Below are 12,123 nucleotides of genomic sequence, written 5' to 3' on the forward strand. Positions count from 1 at the left end.
TGATAGTCACAGGAATAGACAGCTTTAAAAGAGGATTAGATATTCGTGGAGGATAAGTCTATCAATGGCTACTATCGGTCTGGTGCAGTGGTTAAGTGCACAGAGTCTTATCTGGGAGGACCAGGTTTGATTCCCCACTCCTCACAGGAACCTGTGGATGTGACCTTGAGTCAGTCACAAGTTCTTGCAGAGCTGTTGGTCTCAAGAACAGTTTCTGCAGAGCTCTCTCAGCTCCACCTACCTCACAGGGTCTCTATTGAGAGGCGGGGAAGGGAAAGAAGATCGTAAGCCACTCTGAGACTCCTTTGGGTAGTGAAGGGCAGGGGTAGAAGTCCAATCTCTTCTTTTTCTTCTTCTTCTACTTGCCATGGCAACTGAGGGGAACCTCCACATTCAGAAGCACTAAATATCTGAATCCCAGAGCCAGGAGGCAACCTCAGGGGAAGGCCTCGGCCTCTATGCCCTGTTGTTGGCCAACCAGAGGAACTGGTTGGTCACTATGTGAGACAGGAGGCTAGACTAGATGGTTTATTGGTCTGATCCAGAGGGGCTTTTCTTACGTTCTTAAAACAGGGGTGGGGAACCTCCGTCCCAAGGGCCGTATGCGGCCCTCAAGCTCACTTGGTGTGGCCCTCGGGGATTGCTGGGCCAAACTAAGCCATGTGGCAGCCTCCCTGGGGCCTGTCTGGCCAGCGAGGATCATGCGGCCCAGCTGCGCCATGCAGCAGCCTCCCCAGGGCCAGGCAGGGATCACAGGGCCCAGATGTACTGTGCGGCAGCCTCCCTGGGGCCTAGCTGGCCAGCCAGAATTGCTGCAGGGCCTGGAAAAGTTACTGTCACTGTTCAGTTTGCACTTGATTATCCCAGAGGGTGTGGCCTAATATGCTAATGAATGTGTGACCTAATATGCTAATATTAGGGGATGTAGTCTAATATGCTACTGAGTTCCTGCTGGGCTTTTTCTACAAAAAAGCCCTGGACCTCTGCATTTGCCTAGGGAGGCGGGCTGGGTGTGTGTGTGTGTGTATGCGTGTGTGCCAGATTAGGCTCTCTCCACGTGACTTCAAATAGAAAAACAATTATTTGCATTAATTTTGCTGGTCTGAATCGTTCTCCCTTGGCGGAGCACTGCTTTTTAAGTTGATAATTTTTATGGCCCACAGATGATGTTATAAATATCCATATGGCCCTTGCCAGAAAAAAGGTTCCCCACCCCTGTCTTAAAAGAACTGAATGAGGACCATGTACTCAACTGTAAAGTTTAGTCACATGGTGAGATGTCTTTGATATAATCAGTGTGAGTTTGATCTTGCCTACAAGAACGAGTTAAGGGCCCCTGGAGACTAACAGGATGAACAGAAACAGTGGGCCTGGTCGTCTCTCCAACCTGGTTTCTCTACACTTCCTCCCATTTCTCCACCTTCACACCAGTTATGGACACCATCCCTGCAGGGGGGTGGGGAGAACACTGCTTTTTCAGAACGGGCACAGTTCTGTGTTTCCCCAGATCCAACATGGGCCCGAAGCCTGGGAAAGAAAGCAAGGGATACTTCCTCTTTTCCTATTCCAGCAGCTGGGGAAATGGGCCAGTAAGATCCTGAAGGGGGAAATGTGAGGCAGGGTGGAATGCAACAGTCAGTTCTGGAGAGCCTGGAGAGGAGGCGGCTGAGAGGTGATAGGATCACTATCTTCAAGTATTGAAGGGCTGTCATCTAGAGGAGGGTGTGGAATTGTTTTCTGTGGCCCCGGAAAGTAGGACCAGAACCAATGGGTTGAAATTAAATCAAAAGAGTTTCCAGCTCAACATTAGGAAGAACTTCCTGACCGTTATAGCGATTCCTCAGTGGAACAGGCTTCCTTGGGAAGGGCTCTCCTTCCTTGGAGGTTTTTAAACAGAGGCTGGATGGCCATCTGACAGCAATGAGGATCCTGTGAATTTAGGGGGAGGTGTTTGTGAGTTTCCTGCATTGTGCAGGGGGTTGGACTAGATGACTCTGGAGGTTCCTTCCAACTCTATGATTCTATTAGGAAGAACTTCCTGACCGTTAGAGCGGTTCCTCGGTGGAACAGGCTTCCTCAGGAGGTGGTGACCTCTCCTTCCTTGGAGGTTTTTAAACAGAGGCTGGATGGCCATCTGACAGCAATGAGGATCCTGTGAATTTAGGGGGAGGTGTTTGTGAGTTTCCTGCATTGTGCAGGGGGTTGGACTAGATGATCCTGGAGGTCCCTTCCAATTCTATGATTCTATGAGTTCGATCCTTTCCATAATTCCTCACAAATCCCCATATCTTCATGACCAAATCACCATCGCCACTGTTTCAGAGGGAAGGCATGCAGAACAGCTAGATTCCTGTCCAGTGGCACCTCAGAGATTGAAGAGATTTGGGGGGGGGGGGGGTATGAGCTTTTGAGAGTATCTGGAGCTTTGACTCTTGAAAGCTTATGGTCCCAAAACCTTGTTGGTCTTTGAGCTGCTCCTGAATCAGTGGCGGCAGCAGCAGTAGCATTGTTGACTCTCGTCTGCGAACGAAAACTGAGAGCAGCCTGCATAAAGTTCCCAGCTGGGCCTCCTCCATGCACAGATCAACCACAATGTCACAGGTATATTTCCCATGTGATCTAAATGGTGAACTCTCATGGGAAAATGAGGATTATCTGGCCAACCTTTCAAAACACTCTGACCCAGCAGCAGCCTCAGCCGCCCAAGACCCGCCTTCCTGCCACCCCTGTGGCTTCCCTCCCCTCCCCCAGCCCTGCTTCCCACCCCCTCCAGGTAATTCTGCAGAGAACATTCCTGTGCCCTGTTGTTCTGAAAACTGACAGCTGAAATTTAACTTCCCGACCTTTGTGGCACCAGCCCAGCTTGGAGCAAAGCCATGGCATCCCAGATGGATGTTGACAGGTTCCAGTTCTGTTTATTTCTTCTGCATTTTGAAAAGACTGCCCATCACTATGGTCTGAGCTCTATTCTATGGGCAGGGAAGAATGCTGCCGTTAGAATCATCAGCCTTAAACAGAGAAGCGCAACACAACAGGGAGCAGCAGATCTCAGGCACTCGGAGAGAAGCTGCTGCCAGCAGCTTTAATGGTGTCCTGTCCTGTTGAAGTTTCATTAGCATCCACGATGCGATTCTCTAATAGCATCTGAAATGTTGCCGGTGTGAAACGTAGCTCAGCCGAGCAGCAATTGAAAGTAATGTAGTTATGCACAAAGGGAGCCGGCATCCTAGATAGCAGCTTCCTCTTACATAAGTGCCAAGATAGTATTTTATTCTCCCTCAAGGCAAAGCTAAAAAAGCAAGGCTGCCTGATTTTCTTGGCATCTCCTGACGTATTTACAACACTGGTCAATTCATCAGCTTCAGTGCCCTGTGGCTTATGTAACAGGCAAAGAGGGGCAGGCTGAAGAGGGACTGCTCTCAGTGCAAACGTCTTGCACACTGTATATCCGCGTACAGCCAGTGGCGTGACTGGTCATCATGGCTACGCCTGGGGCAAGCATCCAATCCGAGCCAGCCCCAACAGCCCCAAGCAGCGGCTGAGCCCCCCCACCCCGACCAGATAAAGAAAAAAGGGGTTGAGCCAGAAGTGATGCGCTGCCAGCATCCAGAGGGAGTTAAAGGCCGGTGGCTAGGCGTTTGAGAGGGAGTCCAAGGAGAGAGAGAGAGACGGGCACCTTGGTCCCAGCAGGGGACAATGCCAGAACCAGGAGGAAGCAGGCAAAATATCCATGGGAAACCCGAATATGACAGAATCAAGGGGAAAAAAACCCTGTTAATTGATGCCAGCCTTTTTGCATGGCTTGAAGTGTTTGAATGTTTTGGAAAATGAGTCCTGAGGAAGCCTCTGGGAACAGTATGGCTAGCATTCCGCCGCATAACAACAGACTGTGTTCAGGGATCAACAAAGAATTGGGACCAAGAGAAAAATTTTCCTGCTCCACCCTTGCACGGTTCAAGGAGCGAGGGTTCCCTTGGAAAGGACTAAAATTCTACATGCACCCTAGCAAGTGCTTCGTTGTCGAATCTGCATTGTATTTTATCTCACACAGAGATGGGATTTGTTCCCTTTTGGAGTGTCTTGAGAAATTTATATTCACATTATTCTTTATTCCTCTTTTAAAACAATTTAATATGCAGCTCGTCTTAACTGAGAACCAGGAGGAAGGCAGGAGAGGGGCAGAAGCCCGGGCAGGGCCAGAAGCAGATCTGGAGGCGTGGGTGCTACTAGAGAGAGAGGCAGCCAGGGGACAGGGGAGCTAGTCCTGCCATTAACAGCTGGGGAGAAAGGGTACCTGGGGGGAGACTTGACAAAGCCCTGAGGCTACAGAACCCCCCCGAGAGAGGAAGAGGAGCCCCTGGGAGTCAGAGGGAGCCTTGTGCAATAATAGTGAGTAACTGCATATCCTGAGAAAGAACCGTGCACTGAAAGCTTCCTGCACTGCGTCATGTACAAAGGCATTTAATATAAATGAGCAGCCAAGGAAGAACCTGGGAGGGTTACCCAGTGTATAACAACCAGGGACACTGGTCTGAGGCCATGCCTATTGCTGACACCCCCATTTACAATGACACAAATATACTGTTGTTTCCCCCCCACCCTCAAGCAGTATCCTAATCCCTGACTTGTTCCTCTACATCAGGGGTGGCCAAACTGCAGCTTGGGAGCCGCATGTGGCTCTTTCACACACCTTACGTGGCTCTCAAAGCCTCCACCACCCTGTCAGCCGGCTTGGAGAAGGCAGCTCTCTCTTTAAATCACTTCTCCAAGCCAAGTCAGCTGGCAGCTTAGAGAATGCATTTAAAGTTGAAGTTACTTTCTTTCCACCTCTCCCTCCCTCTTCCCTCCCCATCTAATTTCCTTCCTTCCATCCATCAAACATCAGACATTCATGTTATTCATGTCTGTCATAATGCCCCTGTATAAATCGATGGTGCGGTCTCATTTGGAGTACTGTGTGCAGTTCTGGTCGCCGCACCTCAAAAAGGATATTATAGCATTGGAGAAAGTCCAGAAAAGGGCAACTAGAATGATTAAAGGGCTGGAGCACTTTCCCTATGAAGAAAGGTTGAAACGCTTGGGGCTCTTTAGCTTGGAGAAACGTCGACTGCGGGGTGACATGATCGAGGTTTACAAGATAATGCATGGGATGGAGAAAGTAGAGAAAGAGGTACTTTTCTCCCTTTCTCACAATACAAGAACTCGTGGGCATTCGATGAAATTGCTGAGCAGCCAGGTTAAAATGGATAAAAGGAAGTACTTCTTCACCCAAAGGGTGATTAACATGTGGAATTCACTGCCACAGGAGGTGGTGGCGGCCACAAGTATAGCCACCTTCAAGAAGGGTTTAGATAAAAAATATGGAGCACAGGTCCATCAGTGGCTATTAGCCACAGTGTGTGTGTGTATATAAAATTTTTTGCCACTGTGACACAGAGTGTTGGACTGGATGGGCCATTGGCCTGATCCAACATGGCTTCTCTTATGTTCTTATGTCTTGCAGCTCTCAAACATCTGACGTTTATTCTATGTGGCGCTTACATTAAGCAAGTTTGGACACCTCTACCCTACATCTCACATGTTGTTATTCCCCTAATAAAGGGGCTCCGCAACTCATTTGGTGGGGGAGAGGATTCTTCCAGGAGGTATATTCCTCCCCCCCTCCTCCCACCGGTTTGGATCTGCTGTCCATGGTCCTGGCCTTCACACCGTAACTCTGGCTTCCACTCTTCCCATCATATGACCCTGATGTTGAAGACCACAGTTGTGCTCTGCTCTGCATCAAACCACATGTGGGAGGTCTATTTTTGGAATGTGCCCCCACATACAATCCTCCCTGCATGGAGTACCTGGACGTGAGCGATGTTTGGCTTCTCCCTTGTGTTTCTCCCTTGTGCTCTTTACAAACAACAAGGCTACAAGCTGCATGCTGCCTTCTTCTCTGTAATACATGGGGGTCTACTGGAATGGGGAGGGACGGTGGCTCAGTGGTAGAGCATCTGCTTGGGAAGCAGAAGGCCCCAGGTTCAATCCCTGGCATCTCCAAAAAAACAAAAGGTCCAAGCAAATAGGTATGAAAAAGCTCAGCTTGAGACCCTGGAGAGCCATGAATGGGGCTGTGGCTCAGCGGTAGAGCATCTGCTTGGGAAGCAGAAGGTCCCAGGTTGAATCCCTGGCATCTCCAAAAAAGGGTCCAGGCGAATAGGTGTGAAAAACCTCAGCTTGAGACCCTGGAGAGCTGCTGCCTGTCTGAGAAGACAATACTGACTTTGATGGACCAAGGGTCTGATTCAGTATAAGGCAGCTTCATATGTTCATTATAAAAATAGGGGAGGGACGGTGGCTCAGCGGTAGAGCATCTGCTTGGGAAGCAGAAGGTCCCAGGTTCAATCCCCGGCATCTCCAACTAAAAAGGGTCCAGGCAATAGGTGATAGAGGGATGGTGGCTCAGCGGTAGAGCATCTGCTTGGGAAGCAGAAGGTCCCAGGTTCAATCCCCGGCATCTCCAACTAAAAAGGGTCCAGGCAATAGGTGATAGAGGGATGGTGGCTCAGTAGTAGAGCATCTGCTTGGGAAGCAGAAGGTCCCAGGTTCAATCCCCGGCATCTCCAAAAAAGGGCCAAGGCAAATAGGTGTGAAAAACCTCAGCATGAGACCCTGGAGAGCCGCTGCCAGTCTGAGAAGACAATACTGACTTTGATGGACCGAGGGTCTGATTCAGTATAAGGCAGCTTCGTATGTCGTATGTCCAATGCTTATGTTTCTGCCAAGTTGTCAAGGCCCAAACTAGATGAAATATCGGGGGATCCAAGATGGCAGAGAATGGAACAAAAAGGGCAAAACCTGGCAAAAGTAGAAGTTCTATGCATCTGTTTGGGGGAAACAGTGCAAAGGACCCCATTCTGATGTAGAATCTCAAATACAGCACTGAACAAAACCCCCACAAAATTTAGCTATTGAAATATTTTAGCCCAGCTTCCCTACATCTGCCAAAATTTGACATTTGTGCTGCTTTCTTGCGTGAACAAATCCATTCTCTGCTGAGATTATTGTGACGGTCCACTCCTCTGGTGCACAATCAGAGGTTCCAATCATTCACTGTTCTAATCACACAGTGGTGGCTCATCTTCCACATGGTTCTGAAAGCACTTGACAGCTATTTTTACAAAAACTCTTTGATTGTAAAAATTACACCACTGCCCCAATTTGAACTTGACTTGGCTTATGCCATTGTGGGAGCTGGAGAAAGCTCCCTCACAAAGTGCAAGGGCTCAGAGTCCAGTCCACTCCCAGCTGGACATGCCTGGACACACAGCCCGCACCTCCACATGGCGCTGGCAATGCTGTTGAGCCCACTGGCAGCTCTTGTGGGGTTCAAGAAGCATCTGCAGGGGTCATGCCTCCTCCTGGGGAGGAGACTAGTGGGAAATGAACAGAATAGATGGCACTGGTTTGGGCACAGGATGCCAGGTGGTCAGTCAAGAGAAGAATCTGGCCACGTCCAGGGCTTCAGGGGTGGAACCTGAGTGACAGGAGATGGCGTTTACGGTGAAAGCTCTCTGCCCACACAGAAAATGGTTGTTTGCCATTCTGAACTCTCATTCTATTTATTCATGCCCCTGAATACACCTGCTGAAGCTTCGTATCAAATCATGAAAGCAAATACTATTGTAAATATCCATGCCGGTTAATATTTTTGGCATCTGTGCCACAAGTGAAATTCGGTTGGAGATAGTGGCATCACCTGGATGCACACAATGGCTTGTGCGTAGATGTGCAATGCGGAACTCCAGCCTATGCAAGGGCTGCTGATCCAGGCAGCAAAGAGGCACGTGATAGAAGAGAGAGCTAGCCTGTTCTGTGCCGTGGGCATCATGGGCTCCTGCTCAGGTATGCCTGGCTCTGCCAGGTATGGCATCCAGGCTGCAATCCTGTTTTCTAAAATAACATTCAACTAACCATTCAACACATTCCCTCACTACAGAAAACCCACATGGATTTTTCCTTATTTCTCTTTTCTGGCCGGCTGTGATGCCTCTGTGGGTGGGCATGTGCACATGGACGTGCGCAAGAGCGAAGAGTTTACACCTTTCTAAGTCAATTGGAGTCAATGGGTTTAAAAGGGCATAACTCTGCTTAGGTCTCCACAGTGGGAACTGAAAATTGCTCATCAGAAAAAGTCTACCAGATCACACTGGAACCAGAGTAGGCTTTCCAAACCTCCCGCTCTGGCGGGAGACTTCTGGGTTCCCAGCTTCATCTCCTGCTCTCCAAAAATTGGGAAGCGGGGGGTGGGGGGGGAGAGAACATACCTGTAGGCTTCATGCTGTTAGCTCCTGAGCAGTTTGTAAAATGTCTGCCCCTTTAAGGCTGGGCAGGAAGCAGGAAAACGGAAGGGTTTTGGAGAACGGCCCCTCCCTTTCTTTGCTTTCGTTTTCACAGCAGGTAGAGTTCTCCGGAAGAAGACCCAGTAAGTATTTGTGTGTGTGAGAGAGGGAGGGGGCAGGGAGGGGGCAGGGAGGGGGGATTCCCTGGTATGGAGGCTCTCCCCCCCTTTAGAAAGCGTGGGGGGGGAGGGAAATGTCTACTAGGCACTCTGTTATTCCCTATGGAGAACGATTCCCATAGGGAATAATAGGGAATTGATCCGTGGGTATTGGGGGCTCTGGGGGGGCTATTTTTTGAGGTAGAGGCACCAGATTTTTAGTATAGCATCTAGTGCCTTTACCCAAAATACACCCCAAGTTTCAAAACGATTGGACCAGAGGGTCCAATTCTATGAGCCCCAAAAGACGGTGCCCCTATCCTTAATTATTTCCTATGGAAGAAAGGCATTTAAAAAGATGAGCTGTCCCTTTAAATGTGATGGCCAGAACTCCCTTGGAGTTCAATTATGCTTGTCACATCCTTGTTCCTGGCTCCACCCCCAATGTCTCCTGGCCCCACCCCCAAAGTCTCCTGGCTCCGCCCCCAAAGTCCCCAGATATTTCTTGAATTGGAGTTGGCAACCCTAAGCCAGAGGTAGCCAAGCTTCCCAGAGGAGAACAAATCTTTTTTTTGCTTCCAGAGCTCTCCTAAACATCAGTGCTCATCTTCACAATTTCCTCTCATGATAGGTGAAATATCTGCTATTGAGTGGCATGCATCTATGTGCGAATTAGGGATGCCAATCCCCAGGTGGAGGCAGGGGATCCCCCGGTTTGAAGGCCCTCCCCCCGCTTCAGGGTCATCAGAAAGCGGGGGGAGGGGAGGGAAATGTCTGCTGGGAACTCTTATTCCCTATGGAGATTTATTCCCATAGAAAACCATGGAGAATTGATCCGCGGGTATCTGGGGCTCTGGGGGGGGGGCTGTTTTTTGAGGTAGAGGCACCAAATTTTCAGTATAGCATCTAGTGCCTCTCCCCAACATACCCACCAAGTTTCAAAAAGATTGGACCAGGGGGTCCAATTCTATGAGCCCCAAAAGAAGGTGCCCCTATCTTTCATTATTTCCTATGGAAGGATTGAAAAGGTGTGCGGTCCCTTTAAATGTGATGGCCAAAACTCCCTTTGGAGTTCAATGATGCTTGTCACAGCCTTGCTCTTGGCTCCACCCCTAATGTCTCCTGGCTCCACCCCAAAGTCTCCTGGCTCCTCCCCCAAAGTCCCCAGATATTTCTTGAATTGGACTTGGCAACCCTAGTGCGAATGACCCAGTCCTTCATAACAAATCTATCCCACATGTATCACAGTAGGAATTCAGCACCCCACTGGTAACATGGTTCCCACAAGCAGCTAGTGGTGTGGGCACTACTCCCCTCTTCTGTGATGTTATGATTCTAGGCCTAGTGAGGCCTGCAGGCTCCAGAAAAGCCTGCCTAGGAGTTACTAAAGAAAGACTACATTTCCCAGGATCTCCTCTGTCCCTCTGATTGGGTGGCAAGGTTTTGGAGGGAAACTAGCCCAGAGAGGGGTGGGATCTGGGAGGAGAGCATAAAAAGGGCCAAGCACAGACAGGGTGTGTTCTTTTCTGAAGAGGCTGCAGGCAGGGAGGTTCTGTGTCTAGAGAAGTTGCAGACAAAGAAAGATTGCTCTCTGGAACAGGCAGTAGGAAGATCCCTCACCCAAGGGAAGTGTGGGGAGTTTGGTATTAGAGTAGGGACTGTATAGTTAATTTTTAACTTAATTTATAAATGTAATTCAACTGTATTTTAATCTGTTTTATTGTACTGATTGTATTTTATTGAAATCATGGTTACACCATGTCCTGTGAGCCGCCCTGAGCCTGCCTTTGGCGGGGGAGGGCGGGATACAAAAATAAAATTATTATTATTATTATTATTATTAAACGCGTCAAGGCTTTTGTTTATTTGCACTAACCTTTACTATTTCATATTCACCTTAGCACTGAATCTTTACCACCTACTTATTGTTTTAGAGCACTAATAATAAGCTTCTTTTTGCTGTTATACTGCCTAGGTCCCCATGTCTTCTTGGTCACAGTTAAGAGGTATTTATTGATAAGGAAAACAAGGTTGGGAGCTCTGGGCCCTTCCATATTGAACCTTACCAGAGTGGTGGCAGTCAGTAGAAGGCCCTGCTAGGCCCCTGCTGTGTCTTTTGGCACTGTAGAATTTCTGTGGAATTTGGAAACATACAGGAGGGGGTTCTTTCTCTTCATTCTCACCCTCCCTCCCTATTGGATTAGTACCATCAGCTGGCGACGAACTCTGTGACTGGCCCCACCCAAGTGATTCTGGCATTTACATGAAAAGCCTGGTTGGAGCAATTGGTAGGGACTGGATTCAGAGCACAAAAGAGGAGAGAGCAACGCAGAGGAAGAAAATGAGAACAAGAAAAAAGTGGTCCATCTGAAGAACTTCTACTGTCAGCCTTGAGTGGAGAACTAAAGATTGCAGCCCTGGCCACGAGGGTGAATCCACAAGACACAACTTTCCAGTCCTTGAAGTGAGGCTAATAGGAACGCAGGATCTTCAAGCCAGGCCAGGGTTTCAAACCCCTTTTTTGAACTGTACATGGTGGGGAACGTTCCATAAGTTATTGTTTCATTACTAGTAAGCCTAGATTCAAGGCCCTTTGCATGTCAAGGCCTAATGCAGAAGTTGCTTGGGCTCCTCCAATAAGCTTTGCCCTTTCTGGAGGAAACAGCTAAGTGAACCTCTTCTGGATCTTGATCTGTGCACACCTATATTCCCCTGCATTGTGGATCGTACTGCAAAGGAGTGGTTCTCATGCACACACGTTTATGCTGAGATTTATCGCTCCATACCACAAAATAATGAAGAAAAGTAGGCTTGGACAAGTCAGTTTTACACCTTGCCCTCCACCTCCCCAAAACACTTACATGCTCCAGGAAGCATGGCCCTATTTCACTGAGATGCGGGTCCTCATTGTTGTACTGCTTTTCCAAGTCCCTTACAAAGCCCATCTGAAACCGGTAGATGTCCTCGATGTTGCCGAAGATGATCTTCAACTGTTCATCGCTGAACATGTCTCTTCTCTTCCGACACTGCTTTAAATAGCCCTGGAAGAGAGAGAGAACACAGCGATGATGAAAATATGATGCATACACAGTCCATAGAATCAGAATTGGAAGGTACTTCAGGGGCATCTAGTCCAACCCCCGGCACAATGCAGGAAATTCACAAATACCTCCCTCTCACACCTCCCCCACCTCCAGTGACCCCTCTGCCATGCCCAGAACATGGCAAAACAACAACAACAATAACCCTCTAGGATTCCTGGCAGAACTGGCCTGAAGAAAATTACTTTGTGACCCCAAAGTAGCAATCGGCATTAGCCTGGGAGTGTAAGAAAGGGCCATGAGAACTAAGCACTGATGCAACCCTTCTTGCTCTCCCTCTTATGAACTGCCTAAGTTCACAGAATCAATACTGCTATCAGATCACCATCTAGTCTCTATTTGAAAGCCTCCAAAGAAGGAGAGCTCACCACCTCCCAAGGACGCCCATTCCACTGAGGAACCACTTTATCAGGAAGTTCTTCCTTATCTTTAGCTGAAAACTCTGTTGATTTCAACCTGTTGGTCCTGGTCTGACCTTCTGGGGCAACAGAAAACAACGCCGCACCAACCTCTGTATAACAGCCCTTCAAGTACTTG

General features: G+C 48.7%; 1 protein-coding gene across 8 annotated transcripts in view; it reads right to left on the bottom strand.

The window, feature by feature from the left end:
- ARHGEF9 (Cdc42 guanine nucleotide exchange factor 9) overlaps window positions 1–12,123 on the bottom strand; it is a 497,418-nt gene that overhangs the window by 86,605 nt on the left and 398,690 nt on the right. For all 8 annotated transcript variants that reach the window (XM_060249023.1, XM_060249022.1, XM_060249025.1 and 5 more), the window contains one exon: window positions 11,347–11,526. In XM_060249023.1, the coding sequence (XP_060105006.1) occupies window positions 11,347–11,526 (180 nt within the window). The remainder of the gene's footprint in view (window positions 1–11,346; window positions 11,527–12,123) is intronic.

Source organism: Heteronotia binoei, chromosome 11, assembly GCF_032191835.1.
Source record: "Heteronotia binoei isolate CCM8104 ecotype False Entrance Well chromosome 11, APGP_CSIRO_Hbin_v1, whole genome shotgun sequence".
Taxonomy (NCBI): domain Eukaryota; kingdom Metazoa; phylum Chordata; class Lepidosauria; order Squamata; family Gekkonidae; genus Heteronotia; species Heteronotia binoei.